This window comes from Dreissena polymorpha, chromosome 14 (genome assembly GCF_020536995.1).
Source record: "Dreissena polymorpha isolate Duluth1 chromosome 14, UMN_Dpol_1.0, whole genome shotgun sequence".
Lineage (NCBI taxonomy): Eukaryota > Metazoa > Mollusca > Bivalvia > Myida > Dreissenidae > Dreissena > Dreissena polymorpha.
In genome coordinates, this window is record NC_068368.1 from 40,296,644 (window position 1) to 40,313,426 (window position 16,783).

Here is a 16,783-nt window from a genome sequence, read left to right on the forward strand (position 1 = left end):
TTTCGAATTGTCTGTCGTTCAGTCTTCAGACAATCTTAATTACTTTGATGCTAATGACGCGTTCTTTTAAAATGCAAATAAATGTGTTAATGCATTCTTTTGGCACTAAATATTATATTTTTTAAATATTATTTAGGTGTTGTTTTTTTTAGTTTCTTTTCGATTTATTGACTAAACAAGTCTCGTTATCCATATGCTTTGCGTTAGTTGTAAGCAATGCTTTTGACTACCAGTGCATTGCGCATGCGCGAAAATCAGGAATCAAAACAATAACAATGAACTGGTCTATGTCATTGCGCACTAACGCTACAAAATAGTTGTCAGTCCGAGCAAAGAATACAGTTTTAAGGTACGGCGAATTGATTGATTCATTCCAATGTATTGTTATATAACAGAGTTCAAATGTTCGGAATGGGCTTGGTGTATCCGAAATGATTAACGTTGCCCATTTTGTGTAATAAAATGTACGTTTGAGGTTTAAATAAACAAAACAACGCACATTACGGTAGGTTTTTTGGAAGGTAAGGATTTTATTGAAGCTTAATGTCCCTCTAATACATTTTTACACTGAATTTATGTTCAAATTATGCAAAATATTATCCTTTAACAGTAGTTTCAAGTGAAGATATTACAACAATACACTTATCGAACATTTGTCTTTACAGAATTATAACGAATTATCAAATAAAATGGACAGAAAATTGTCCAGTGCCGTGGCGCGATAAGCACTTTTAAAATGTTTAATGAGGTCTGATTTTCATTTCAGTGAATTTTAGAGAGTAATGATAATCCCTAAACCCCAACCAGTTGACACCGTCAGCATAGGAATCATGTTTCCCTTTAAGATATAAACCGTTAATGTTCACCGCATGACAATTGTTGTACCAGAATCCATCTTTGTACGACTGTGCACAGGTGCTTGCTGGGCCGTTATCGACAGTGGAAAACTGCATGCTGTTGTGAACGGGGGTTAACGAATTTGTGACGTTCCCGCTGAAGAATGGAATCGTTGATCTATACAGATCGGATTCTGGTCCCACAACGAAGCGTCCGTACTGAGCAACGCGATATTCGTTTTCAAAATATTGCAACTCAAGTCTCAGCTTATTGGGTACGGTTGAAGTAAGTAGGTGTATGAACTCATTTCCCAGCCAGATTCCACCTACCTTCCAGGGACCCAAATCCAAAAGCATAATCGATCCAGGGCCTGGTGAAGTTTTCTGAACCGTCTTGTCTCCGTTGAATCACAGTCCATCCTCCTCCAGCCGTCGTTTGATCGCAGTAGACTTGAAGGGGTCGCCAGAGAGTCGATGGTTTGATGGTGTGAACACCATTAGCAGTAAACTCTTGTCGAATCAAGTCGGAACAATCTGTAAACGTACACAGGGATCCACATGTTGTTGGTTGCCCTGGGTTGTAGGTATTGTTCGCTGAAACGGTCACACCAAGAATAAACAGAAAACAGAAATCACATATCCTCGCCATGGTTATCATATAAGAAACTACAAGTTACTGCTGTATATCCGTGATATATATATATATGCAAAGTTTTACAAAACGGAAGTATATTTCGAAACGATACTTGTGATTGGTTAGTTTTGACGATTGCGTAATGATTACTTCCGTGTTGTATATCAGTGTTTATCAGTTGCACTTGTGGAAACAGTATATAAGCATGGGTAGCCATAGTACATGTTAATCTCATATTGCATCATTGTAAAAGTTAGCTATGCAAAATATACCACGCACTACAACCCCGAAAACATTTTAAGAGTTCGACTACTAATTTATGTGAACCATGGTCTATACAGTCCACTTATGTATGTTTGCAACGCTTTGGAAAGAATTGATGGATGTCTTTCATAGTAAATAACATATTACCTTGGAAGTTCAAAATATGAGAAATAAAAGTAATACAACAAATTCTGTTGTTAAAGTCTTAAGCACATCATATCAAATCATACGAGTATAAAAGGCGTCTCTTGTGTGATAGGCTGTTTTCTCAAAACCAAGGAGCGTTAACCCTTTCCCACTCAGAAACAAAGTGAAAATGTCTTTGTGCAAACAGCATAAAACTAGAACAGCCTGCGAGTAACCCACAGTCTGTTCAGGTTTTATGCTGTTTGCTGCTGATCAGTATATAATGAAATGAAATAAAGCCCTTGAAACTTGAATCTTGTAAGAAAGGTCTGTAATTAAATATAACTTTCTAAGGGTTTACAAATAGGTCAAATTACATATCTACTTGGTAAAGGGTTAAAATGTACATGTATATCATCATGTTACTGCACAAATGAATTAACTTGTAATAGTGTTGACCTTGTGTATATGCTGTCTTGTTTTGTACCTTTTTTGTTATCCGAAGATCAAACACAGTTATTGATTAAGTTGGTAAGCCATTGATTTGTTGTTAAACATAATTGTAATTTAAAAAAAGAAACCATCTTATATTTGACCATATTTAGTATGTTAATGGAATGTTTCTGTTTCAATATTTTATGTTATACTTTTTGTTTACATGTTACATATGAGCAGCATCAAGCAGAAATGATGTGACATTATTGCGGATAAGGTGACTCCTGGTAAGACTACGAATATGCGGCCAGCTGTAGAGTTACTCTTACTCTATATCGCGTAAGATCCATTTACGCATGTCACGGCTTAAGTTTTTTTATGAAGATAGTAAGATAGTATAGGGGTTTTCATAAGAGGACGAATTTTGGTGTGAAGCAAATGTACAGAAAATGCATTGTTTATATGTAGTACACATGTTGTTCGCATTTTTAAATTAGCTCAATCACTACAAACAGTCAAATATATCAATACCTAAATGCATTTCAGGGTATTACAACTCGTAGGTCATCACCATTTACTTTTGGAAAGTTATTTACCATTGCGATAGCTGAAATAACATATAGAATTTAATGTAGAAGATGCAATTATTAATAATTGATTTATTCCCAATTTAATAGAATTCTTGGATCAATAATTAGTGCTAATGCTAACGAACGCTAGGGACTCTTTACAAAGTTTTTTAATCGCCACTTTTATACAATCGAAACCGGTGATATGAGCTCGACCAAATTCACTTTTATCTTGTGGTATATATATATATATATATATATATATATATATATTATATATTATATATATATATATATATATATATATATATATATATATATATATATATATATAAATACCACAAGATAAAAGTGAAATTCGGTATATATTCGGTATATATATATATATATATATATATATATATATATATATATATATATATATATATATATATATATTTATATATATATATATATATATATATATATATATATAAAGCCTATTCGAACTTCGGACACTATCGTAGACACGTGTCCTTTTCAGTTTTATTAAATTGGCCCTACTTTTAACTAGGATTAGATGAATTTTAAACCCTTTACAACTGTTACCTTTGCCATATTACAAAGCAGTTTATGGCAATACCTGCTCTAGTGAAAACTGACCTAAAATGTTAAACCAGCCCCAGACAAAACCAGTGACAGTAAACACTTGCCAAAAATGACAAAGCCTGAAGTAAGATGTACTTAAAATCACATAATTTATTAAATGTGGTTAATAACTATTATCAACTTTATAAAATATCCTTTAAAACAAACTGTATTTTCTAAATAGTGATCCCGCACCTATTTTTGGGGTGCACATAACTCATTAATTTAACTTGGCGTAGATATTCTAGAGAAACGCAGTCTGACAAAGTTATATCAAGATTTTGTTATAAATGTGACTATAACAACCCTTATGTACTGAATATTTATTTTCTCCCACATGACGATAATACTTAAGGGAACAATAATTTAATTGAAGTCGACTAGGTAAACAGCTAAGCGGAACAATATTGTTCAACTATCCGCTTAAAATAGGTTTCTGAAATATAACCAAATATCTCTTGTGTATTTGATCAGTGCTATTGTAAATGTCGTGTGAGCTTTAAGTGCTGGTTTATTGATACTAATGTCCTATGTAAATATTGCTTAGGTGTGTGTCGTGTTCCGATAGTGCTTCAACGATGTAAGTGTTTACTTAAACCACTAGTTCCTTGTATTTTTGCGAGTGAAACGGTACAGTGCCATTAATCATATAAGGGCGAGGAAAGTATTTTGTATTTTTCTAAAGATCTTTTTTAAATTTAAAAAAAAAGGTAATTGCTTAAGTTTAAATATGCATTAAGAATTGTTCAAACAAAATATTCGCAAAAAAATGCTTCCGGAAGTAAACTAAAAATTCACCTTAGTACTGCAAAATTCAGTACATCGCCCAAACGCCGTAGACGTATTAATATATATAGCAACGAAGGAACAAAAACAGTATAGGAGATAAAATTAAAGTTCAATTATTATTTATATGGACTAATATTAGGCAATTTTATTTTTTTGAATGTGACAATAAGACAACTCTTTCGTAAGAAAATTGGGTGGCCCTAAAAAGGGCCGTTTGTTTAAATGCACCAGAAAACTCGTCAACTTGTTCTTGGTATACTTGGTGACAGCCTTTGTGCCCTCGGAAACGGCGTGTTTGGCGAGTTCACACATCTGCGTCTGATCCTGGGCATATGGAGTCCTGGTATGCGTGTCGAACGTACGGTCGGACATACTTATATAAATAGGCCTGTCTTGCTGGACTCAAGCCGTCCGCGGGCACAACATCTGGCCGATAGCGTCACTGAATCGGAACGCGGGGTTCTTTCAGATGCGCACAGTTGTACAGCATCACGTGATTCCCTTAGTGTTACAATTCCTGGCTCATCTGCAGAGAACTTTAAGTACTGATATTGCCTGCAAACGAATATGTGAATTTGTTAACATGCTAATAGGACTTGAAATTGAACTTCGAAATACATATTATATTGATGGTATAAATATGCATGCAGCTGTCTCATTCCATTTACTGCCTTAAAATGTTCCACAATAAACTGCTTCCATTCCTCCAGACCCATGACAGGTATCGCAAGGCGATGTTGGTTTCAGACGATTTATTTACCACGGCCTCCACTTGGTCCATAGTTTAAAATCGGTCCGTCTGTAGAGCGTCTTAATATTACTAAACCCTCCATCCACATGGCATGTTGATGGCCTATTATGGTATTCATGTAATTCAATTAATATGTTTAGTTGTATGTTTGGTCTTGAAAATTATATTTATTATATTTAATATGCTATTTCTGTCAATTTACTGATTTTGATTACATTTATTTCGTTAACAATTAAAAAGTAATTAAACACACACACACATATACACACATTATATATATATATACAAATGATTCAAGTTATTATATGCACTCATACGTTCATATTTGCGAAACAATTTTAATATCAGTATCTTGCGTTGAGTTACTAACCTGGTATATTCATAAGGTACTCGAGTGTGTGTTTCTGTTCAGTCATAACTCGCTACATAAAGTAGCCCAACAGGAACCGGTTTTTGTTTTGCCCTAAAAAAGAAAAACAATGATGATGTTTGAATAAAATATATGTTTAAGATACTTACAAATATGTAAGTAATTGATATAATTATTAAAGTTTTGCATAAAATGCATGTTTGAATTAAAAAAATAAAAGTTAACCATAAATAATATGCTAATGTGATACACATTTTTCACAAAGTTTAAAATTATGTACTTTATTAACTTATTATAAATATGTATACCTGGACAGTTATCTGCATGAATTGCAAAAGACGCCGGATTACCGCCATGGTTTCCGATCGCCCAATCAATCATTTAGATGACAGGCCATGAGCATCGCAACCATCTTTAGCCATAGTCTCTTTTCATCAATTATAAAATTGAGTATTCTAAAACCAAAGATATGGATTTTCCTCAAGGACAGAAAGTAGAGCGGTCCCATCTGGTTGGAGTAATGAGAAAGGCTCACACTATGAGGACAGGAAGTAGAGCGGTCCCATCTGGTTGGAGTAATGAGAAAGGCTCACACTATGAGGACAGGAAGTAGAGCGGTCCCATCTGGTTGGCGTAATGAGAAAGGCTCACACTATGAGGACAGGAAGTTGAGCGGTCCCATCTGGTTGGATTTATGAGAAAGGCTCACAAGGACAGGAAAAGTGGAGCGGTCCCATCTGGTTGGAGTAATGAGAAAGGCTCACAAGGACAGGAAGTAGAGCGGTCCCATCTGGTTGGAGTAATGAGAAAGGCTCAAACTAGGAGGACAAGAAGAAGAGCGGTTCATCTGGTTGGAGTAATGAGAAAGGCTCACACAATGAGGACAGGAAGTAGAGCGGTCCCATTTGGTTGGAGTAATGAGAAAGGCTCACAGTATGAGGACAGGAAGTAGAGCGGTCCCATCTGGTTGGAGTTATGAGAAAGGACAGGAAGTAGAGCGGTCCCATCTGGTTGGAGTAATGAGAAAGGCTCACACTATGAGGACAGGAAGTAGAGCGGTCCCATCTGGTTGGAGTTATGAGAAAGGACAGGAAGTAGATCGGTCCCATCTGGTTGGAGTTATGAGAAAGGACAGGAAGTAGAGCGGTCCCATCTGGTTGGAGTAATGAGAAAGGCTCACACTATGAGGACAGGTAGTAGAGCGGTCCCATCTGGTTGGAGTAATGAGAAAGGCTCACACTATGAGGACAGGAAGTAGAGCGGTCCCATCTGGTTGGAGTTATGAGAAAGGACAGGAAGTAGAGCGGTCCCATCTGGTTGGAGTAATGAGAAAGTCTCACACTATGAGGACAGGAAGTAGAGCGGTCCCATCTGGTTGGAGTAATGAGAAAGGCTCACACTATGAGGACAGGAAGTAGAGCGGTCCCATCTGGTTGGAGTTATGAGAAAGGCTCACAAGGACAGGAAGTAGAGCGGTCCCATCTGGTTGGAGTAATGAGAAAGGCTCACAAAGACAGGAAGTAGAGCGGTCCCATCTGGTTGGAGTAATGAGAAAGGTTCACACTATGAGGACCATAAGTAGAGCGGTTCATCTGGTTGGAGTAATGAGAAAGGCTCACACTATGAGGACAGGAAGTAGAGCGGTCCCATTTGGTTGGAGTAATGAGAAAGGCTCACAGTATGAGGACAGGAAGTAGAGCGGTCCCATCTGGTTGGAGTAATGAGAAAGGCTCACACTATGAGGACAGGAAGTTGAGCGGTCCCATTTGGTTGGAGTAATGAGAAAGGCTCACACTATGAGGACAGGAAGTAGAGATGTCCCATCTGGTTGGAGTAATGAGAAAGGCTCACACTATGAGGACAGGAAGTAGAGCGGTCCCATCTGGTTGGAGTAATGAGAAAGGCTCACACTATGAGGACAGGAAGTAGACCGGTCCCATCTGGTTGGAGTAATGAGAAAGGCTCACACTATGAGGACAGGAAGTAGAGATGTCCCATCTGGTTGGAGTAATGAGAAAGGCTCACACTATGAGGACAGGAAGTAGAGCGGTCCCATCTGGTTGGAGTAATGAGAAAGGCTCACAAGGACAGGAAGTAGAGCGGTCCCATCTGGTTGGAGTAATGAGAAAGGCTCACACTATGAGGACAGGAAGTAGAGCGGTCCCATCTGGTTGGAGTAATGAGAAAGGCTCACACTATGACTTAAGTCAAGGTGTAATGATGGTAACCATCAGTGTCCGTTGTTTCCCGACTTCTCCGTATACACTCATTATATAGCTCCTTTTCCTGGAATGGTATTGTCATACTCAAACAGACGGAAACTAATGTATTTACTGAGTCGTATTCGTGTAAAAAATATCATATGAAAAGATGAAAAAATATATATAATTGGAGTTACACTATTTTATTTAAAAGGTATTTACACTCTTAGCACGCCTTATATGGTCACCGTACGCATCCGTCGCATCAGGCCTCGTCTACCACGCGTTTCCTCATGTTTTCAACCTTTGCCCAGACATCATCACGGGGAGAGGTTATCCAAACGAATGAGATATATTTGGACCATATGTCTTGGAAAGCAGTGAAAACAAAATGATTCGATCAATAATTCGTGTTAACGCTAATTAATCTGCTTGATGATTTTATACAATCGGAACAGGTAATATAAGCTCGACCAAATTTCGCGTTTATCATGTGGTTTATTTTTAACAAAAATATGCAGACATTTTTATTTATAATTTTCACAAAAGCAAAGCAACGAAAACAAATAATAGATTCACTTGATGAACGGAGAATATGGATTAAATGACCGCCCTAGAATTGAGTTGAATACATGTGCCATTTATATTTTAATAACTTTCACAAAATCAATGGGCATGAAAACAAATAATAGATAGACTTGGTGAACGGTGAATAGTGATTTAATGATCACCCCAGCATTCAGTTGCAGCATAAACTCTTCTTTTATAGAAAGTGTCCTTTTAGTAGGCTACATGAAGAGCCATTTCTCTGTATGAATGAAAATAACATTATGATAATAAAATAGTATCACTAAAATAATGTGTGAAATTGCTTATTGTATGTATCACATACCGTATATGTTGAGCATCTTCATTTTCTTATTATTAATTGTTATCAGCTCTCCGAAAGTATGCAATAGTAATTGGTGTACATTAAAAGATTGTTGGATGTTTTCATTTCCTAAATTCTGACAATTTGCGCTATTCTATTGGCAATCAATTATCCGGCTGCATAAATGTATCCCAAGAAATCAAGGTTAAAACACTTAGACCGATACGCCGTAAAAAACATATCGACAGATTTGTTTAAAGATAATTATTTTTACGTCATTGCGCCGTAAAGCTAAAACATATTTGTCAACCCGAGCGAAAAATAAAGATTTAATGCACAGTGAAGTGATTGGTTCATTCAAATTTATTGTTGTATTACATAGTTCATATGTTCGGAATGGTCTTAGTGTGTCCGAAATGATTGACCTTACCCATTTTGTGTAACAAAATATACGCTTGAGGTTTAAATAAACAAAACAACACACATTACGGTAGGTTTTCTGAAAGGTAAGAAGTTTATATAAGCTTAACTTTCCTCTTACACATTTTTACACTGAATAAATGTTCAAAATATGCAAATGCTATCCTTTAAAAGTAGCTTCAAGTGAAGATATTACAACAATACACTTTTCGAACCATTAACCTTTAGATAATTAAAATCGAAATATCAAATGGATAGAAAATCGTCCAGTGCAGTGGCGTTTTTAGCATTTGTGAAATGTTTAATGAGGTCTGATTTTCATTTCAGTTAATTTAAGAGATTCATGATAACCTATAAAATCCTTTCAGTTGACACTGTCAGCATAGGAATCATGTTTGCCTTTAAGATATATCCCGTTAATGTTCACAGAATGACAAGCGCCGTACCAGAAACCGCCTTTGTACTGATGTTCACAGGTGCTTGATGGGCCGTTATCGAACGTGGAAAACTGTTGGTTGTTGTGCTTAGGTAGCGAATTTGTAACGTTCCCACTGAAGAAAGCAATCTTTTATCTATACAGATCGGATTCTGGTCCCACAAAAAAGCGTCCGTACTGAGCAACGCGATAGTCGTTTTCAAAATCCTGCAACTCAATTCTCAGCTGATTGGGTACGGTTGAAGTAAGTCGATGTATGAACTCATTCCCAAGCCAATATTCACCTTCCAGGGACCCAAATCCATAAGCATAATCGATCCAGGGCCTGGTGAAGTTTTCTGAACCGTCTTGTCTCCGTTGAATCACAGTCCATCCCCCTCCAGCAGTCGTTTGATCGCAGTAAACTTGAAGTGGTCGCCAGAGAGTCGATGGGTAGATGGTATTAACACAATTAGCAGTATACCCTTGCCGAAGAATGTCTAAGCAATCTGTAAAGGTCCACAGTGACCCTAATGTTGTTTTTTGCCCTGGGTTATAGGTTTTATTCGCTGAAACGGTCACACCAAGAATAATCAGAAAACCGAAATCATATATCTTCGCCATGGTTATCAAATCAGAAACTACAAGTTACTGTTGTAGATCCGTTATATATATGATACTTGCGATTGGTTAGTTTTGACAATTTCGCAATGGTTATTTCGCGTAAACATTGAGACAAGATTACGAATGCGGCGTTTGAATAAGCAGATAACTGTGCACATGCAATTCATGGGTTAGTTCTTTGAAGCGAGACATGCATACTATTAGCCGGATATTTTCTCAAGCTTTCCATCACAAATACACGACAAGTTTATCGTTGATATGGTGTGCCTTAATACGTGTGTCTAGTTAGACTACATTGCCTGTTGAATAAAAAACATAAATCCTTTTAAGCAATGTTGGCATATTTAGCAGAATTGTGGGAAAGTTTATTAAACATTTAAATATATAAATCATATTGAGCGCTTTAGCCTGCTAAGCTTTCTATTTAGCATATTTAGCAAGTTTATTAGATAGGTTGAAACATGCATCATATTAAGCCATTTTCGCCTTTATAGCAGCCTATTTAGCCTATTTAGCATACTGAGAAAGTATCTATAATGAGACAAAATATACAGCGTATTTAGCATACTGACTCTTATTGCCAAATTAAGCAACAAGTTTAGCCAATATAGTACGTTAATAAAATATCAAATATTATACAGCATACTAAGCATATTTAGCCTATTTAGTACCCGTTTTAAGGTAAAATGAAACAAGCAGTCACAGTGGTGTATTTTATTGGCGTTTTGTCAGACATTGTAAAATAAGTGCATATTAGGTGTAATTTTCAATTTGGAAATATCTACAGAACTCATTTACTTAAAATAATCTCAATTGGTATGCTAGTTGCTTTGGTTAAAAAGAGAGATACCTATTTTTTTCAGGGTGATCCGGTCATAGTATTAAGAACATCAACACATTAATTGAGACTAAGGGCAAGGTGCAAGTACCACAACTCTTAATGTAGTGTTATTGGAGTTATTGTCCTTTGCTTGTTTTTTCTTTTGCTGAGCATAACTACATACTGCCAAAAAAGTTAAAAGAAGGAATTTATTTTAACTCCCTGTTTCTTCAGATAACATTATGCAAAATTTTTGTTTCATGTGGTAGGCTAGTCTATGTAGAATTATTCATATTGTGTGTCTAGATCTTTATCAATTGAAGCTTTTTAAAAGACGCACCCAAAACTTCCTGTTTAGGCATCTGTTAAATCACAATACAATCCCTGTATTTGATGTAGTCTAGATCTTTATCAATTAAAGCTTTTAAAAAGACGCATCAAAACCTTCCTGTGTGGGCGTCTGTTAAATCAAAATAACATCCCTGTATTTGATCACATTGTGTGGACATGCAAATTTGTGGATTTCTTATTTTGGAAAAAATAAGGAATTTGTATTGTGAATTTGACAATATTTTTGTGTTAAATTTGTTGAGAGGTCAATAATAAAACATCAATAAACATTAATTGATATAACTAGAGTTTCTCTAAGGCCTTGTTAATGTAGGCTATATCTTGAGAAGCTTTTGTTTGTTTTAATTGAGCAATAATGAATGAGATGAGGGCCATTTGTTAGCCTTTGCTTTATTTTCGATTACAGGTTTTCAATTTATTGCGCTATGGTGATTTGTTTTCCTTCTTTAGAAGAAGCTTTAAATAGACCCCTTTACCCCCAAGAACCAGTCGATTTGTCTGGAACAACCGAAATGTAGGTGTGGACAAGCAACACACTTTTTTTGTTGGTTCAACTTGACAAGAAACAAAATTCAATGTCTTCTTTCTCACTATCAAACTAGCAACAAAATTGGTTGAATAATCCAGTAATTTGGCTAAAGTTTACCGTTTAAACTAGGTGTTGACATGAAATCCAAGCATTCCATTACTTACACAAGTGGTTGGCTTGTGGCTATGAAATTAAATAGTAAAACATCATTTTGAATGAAAAATTATAATGCAATATATACTTGTCTGAAAAATCAATTCACTATAAAATATATAATAAATCATATAACAAGGTATTCAACTAAAAAACAAAATGACACGAAAACTTTGAACAGCCATAACTTCATCAATTTTGCAGCGATTGTCATGAACTTATTCAACGCAGAACTGAATTTCTTTTCTGAAAATGTACTTATCTTACAATATATTTACAAATGCTGGGTCAAATTCAGAATCAACTGCAACACTTGAGTGAAATTACCGATTTAAGGAAAACTGCAATTTAACTTGTAATGCTTCTGGAATACCATCCCAGGTATAAAACACCCCTTTGATTTAGGAGCATTGGCAAATTTTTACCACACATACTTCTTCACTGCCAGGTAACGTCACGTAATTCGTACCAGTTGTCTCCAATGGCATACAACCAAAGCCAGGCGGTATGCCACCTTGGCCCAGCAAATCTAAGGAGTGATCTTACGCCACGCATGACGCCAATTCTATGCCCGAATTTGCGACTTAATCCCGCTACACTGACAGGTCGTGGGACAGTGGGCATTAGTGAAGGTCAAAAACTAGGTCACGGGGTCACTTAAAACAATTTACACATTCAGCATAGTGTCCACTCTCTAATTCAAGTAGTTTTCATCCGATCTTCACCACGCTTGGTCAGAAGTTGTATCTAGATGATGTTTAGGTCAAGTTTGAACATTGGCTATGCCGGGTCAAAAACTAGGTCACGGGGTCACTTAGTGCGTTTTAAACATTGAGCATGGTGTCCGCTGTTTTCTGTGAAGACAACATGCAAAATATTCTGTGTCAATACGGCATGTGGGGGTATTCGTCACGTCTGTGACAAAGCTCTAGTTTATATATGTCGGCATGAACATTTTTGGTTTTTCAGGTAATGACTTTTGTTGACATGTAAATGCTAACATTTTGGAAGAAAAATAGGAATAATGTTGATCATTTTTACGATGTGTTTGTTCAAATTTTGCTGATCGGTCACCTCACAAAATCCACAAAAAATAATGTATAACAAATTAAAATGATTTTACAGTTTGTCCTCTCTAGAAAAAGTATTGAAAAAGATATGTTAACTCGTATGAGTCTAACGTGCTATTACCATGAATTACCTCTAATAAGGTTGTTCTTCCATGACAACAATTTGTGGAGGGTAATTTTTAGCTCGGTATTGTCATAGCCAGCTCGTTGTCCGCGGTCCGCAATTCACGTGCTAAAACCTTAACATTTTGTTAAGGTTTTGACATTGGCTCTAAAATCAAAGTGCTTCCACCTACAACCTTGATGAGTTCTACATGCCACACCCATTTTTGGGTCACTAGGTCAAAGGTCAAGGTCCCTGTGACTTCTAAAAAATATTCTGACAAGCTTTCATTTATTCAAAACTGCTCCCGCAGCCGAGCGTTGGCACCCGTTATGCGGTGCTAGTGTTTAAAACCTTTCAAAGATTTGCATTGAAATATCACTTCAATGTCGTTAGAGATTACTTTTCTTATCATCTTAAAAAACAACACCAATACGTAATTGCGTTTTAAGAGCTTGCCTATGAATTGAACGTGTTCTTTTTCAAATAGTGTTATACACTAATCAGTCGTGTTTCTTAAATATGTATTACAAGATTAAAGATTTTGATGGGTCATAACCATTTGAGCCGAGCCGCGCGAAAACGTGTCTAATGCCATATGCACCATGAGTAGTTTCATACCAGCATGTATATTTGTAGAATAAGGTTGTACCATAATACAAAATGTATGTCTTTATACTGGTAAATGGCCTTGACATATCTCATGATAAGAATATGTAATATCAGAAGAGAAAAAATTATATTTTCAATGTCTCTTCTAAAATAATCATCATTTTCATGCTTAGCTGTTTTATACTTACGTGATACCGGTATTGGGATATATACTTGTAGTTTATTTTTCTACCCCCAATTTTGTATTCACTCTATCCATTATATATTGTATAAATGATGAAGAAAGCCATTTTTAACTTGGTGCTGTTGAATAAGCATTTTTTTATGTTTATTGCACGCCTTCAAAGGACATAGACAACTTATGTACTTGCATAAAGCATTTTTTCCGTGAAAGTTAATTAGAATTACATTTGTAGTACTGGTTTATGAAAAATATAACATAATGCTATGGACTTACATAAGCATTCAAACTATTTTCCAACAATAAATTACCATTTAAAGTAATAACTTAATTGTCATTCATTTAACTTTTTAGTTTTGCTAATGTTAAATGCTCACTAATTAATCCTTTTTTCAAAATGGACCAAAATGATGGCCTCTTAAAACTTTAAATTTCTGCATATTCAGATTACACTTGTTTGTTTGAACAAACGAGTTCAGATTTAAGTCATGAATATTCAGTAAAATCCTTGATTGGGCAGTTGTTTCTTTGACTTTTTTCCACCACTTTTAATTTTATATTTCTCAATAACAGGTAGGGATGTTGTTATTATTAACAAAGGCTAAATATTTGTCTCTGAAATACTCATAGGAGAGATTAAGAGCAAAATAACAAAGTTTTGCACACTGCTTCTGTTAGCTTTCACCCTACTGGCCTTCTAGATTGTTAGCTCCATCTGTGAAATTAAATATGCGTTTGTAAGAATTCACTGGTAGGTAGTAATAATATGAATTGAGGCAGGACCTGTCTGGGATTTATTGTTTAAAAGAAAACTATGCTAGACTGGCTAGGCTTTTAAAACTATGTTTTTCAGCAGTCTAATTTGCCTTTTGTTATCAATATTTGTTTCAATATTGTATGTTATACTTCTTTGTTCACATGTTAGATAATGAGCAGCATTAAGCAAAAATGGGGTCGTGACTTTATTGTTGATATGGTAATTGTTGATAAGACTGCGAATGCTGAGGCTGGTGTTGAGTTCCTCTGGCCCTATATCGCTTAAGATCCATTTACGCATGCCACGGCTTGTGTTTTTGGGACGAAATTTTGGTGTGAAACAAATGAAAGGAAAATGCTTTCTTTATAAGTAGTACACATGTTGGTGCATATGCAAATATAAACTAAATAGGCATAATAGTCAAGTATGTTTTACTAAATTATCTAATTATCTGGGACATTCGTTCCATACCCACGCGGACAAAGCGGACTACCATACGTTTCCTCCCTCCCACCGCTCATGTCGACTTATAAGGTATTCGGCATATAATAAGGTATATAAGCACACAATGAATCGATGATAAATTGATATTAAACATACATATTTTAAACGATCTTAGTAATTGACTTGATTTAAAATAAATGTGATTTCAATGTACGACAATATTATACATATCACCTTATGGTTATTTCATTAAAAAACACAACAAGAAATCGACGTGTTTTTTGGAAGGTAAGGATTTTATTTTAAGCTTAATGTTTTTCTTATACATGGTTACACTAAATACATTTTCAAAATATGCAAATGCTATCCTTTTACAGTAGTTTCAAGCGAAGATATTACAACAATACACTTATCGAAGAACTAATGTTCAGAGAATTATTACCGAAATATCAAATGGACAGAAAATCGTCCAGTGCCGTGGCGTTAAAAGCACTTGTGAAATGTTTAATAAGGTCTTATTTTCATTTCAGTGAATTTTAGAGAATAATGATAACCTCTAAAACCCAGCCAGTCGACACCGTCAGCAAAGGAATCATGTTTTCCTTTAAGATATAAACCGTTTATGTTCACCGCATGACAATTGTTGTACCAGAATCCACCTTTGTACGACTCTGCACAGGTGCGTGATGGGCCGTTATCGACAGTGGAAAACTGCCTGTTATTGTGTCCAGGAGCAAACGAATCTGTGACGTTTCCACTGAAGAAAGCAATCGTTGATCTATACAGATCGGATTCTGGTCCAACAACAAAGCGTCCGTACTTAGCCACGCGATAGTCGTTTTCAAAATCCTGCAACTCTATTCTCAGTTCATTGGGTACTGTTGAAGTCAGTCGGTGTATGAACTCATTCCCAAGCCAGAATTCACCTTTCAGGGACCCGAATCCATAGGCATAATCGATCCAGGACCTGGTGAAGTTTTCTGAACCGTCTTGTCTCCTTTGAATCACAGTCCAGCCACCCCCAGCAGTCGTTTGATCGCAGTAAACTTGAAGTGGTCGCCAAAGAGTCGATGGCTTGATGGTGTAAACACCATTAGCAATAAAACCTTGCCGAAGAATGTCTGTACAATCTGTAAAGGTCCACAGTGATCCTAATGGTGTTTGTTGCTCAGGATTGTAGGTTTTATTCGCTGAAACGGCCACACTAAGAATTAAAAGAAAACAGAAATCACATATCCTCGCCATGGTCATCATATCAGAAACTAAAAGTTACTGTTTTATATCCATTATATATATGTCAAGTTTAATAAAACGGAAGTATATTTCGAAATGATACTTTTGATTGGTTAGTTTTGACGATTTCGCATTGGTTATTTCGCGTAAACAATGAAACAAAATTACGAAAATAGATCTTTATCAATTGAAGCTTTACAAAACACGCATCAAAAAATTCCCGTTTGGGCGTCTGTTGAATCACAATAACATCCCTGTTTTTGATGCAGTTTAGATCTTTATCAATTGAAGCTTTTCAAAAGCCGCATCAAAAACTTCCTGTTTGGGCATCTGTTAAAGCACAATAACATCCCTGTACATAGCTTATTTCCTTGTCATTGTTTATAATGTCTTGTTTGAAAGAAAGATATAACAGGATATTATAACTTGTCCTTGTGTCGAACAGGTTAAACAAAACACTTCTATAATAGCAAAATCTTGGTTAATAGCAGGGACTCAGTACGTGAGGTATTGTAGAATCATATCTTAAATATGTGTTTCGAATACCTGTTTCTTTCTCAGCTTATTTAAATGGAAAAATAGTTGATTATCAACCTTC

The 16,783-nt window shown here is 35.8% G+C and overlaps 2 protein-coding genes across 2 annotated transcripts in view; both read right to left on the reverse strand.

Moving 5' to 3' along the window:
• Positions 1-1,485, reverse strand: part of LOC127857311 (fibrinogen C domain-containing protein 1-like) — a 95,731-nt gene extending 94,246 nt beyond the window's left edge. The window contains exon 1 of the mRNA XM_052393718.1: positions 1,167-1,485. Coding sequence (XP_052249678.1) covers positions 1,167-1,485 — 319 coding nt within the window. The remainder of the gene's footprint in view (positions 1-1,166) is intronic.
• A 13,336-nt stretch (positions 1,486-14,821) lies between these two features.
• LOC127858145 (ficolin-1-like) lies at positions 14,822-16,313 on the reverse strand. Its single transcript, XM_052395109.1, has one exon. The coding sequence runs from the start codon at positions 16,204-16,206 to the stop codon at positions 15,457-15,459; it is 750 nt and encodes a 249-aa protein (XP_052251069.1). The 5' UTR covers positions 16,207-16,313; the 3' UTR covers positions 14,822-15,456.
• Positions 16,314-16,783: the final 470 nt, after the last annotated feature.

Excerpts from the sequence above, each read along its gene's own strand:
- LOC127858145 (XM_052395109.1), bottom strand. The coding sequence starts at position 16,206 with ATGATGACCATGGCGAGGATATGTGATTTCTGTTTTCTTTTAATTCTT.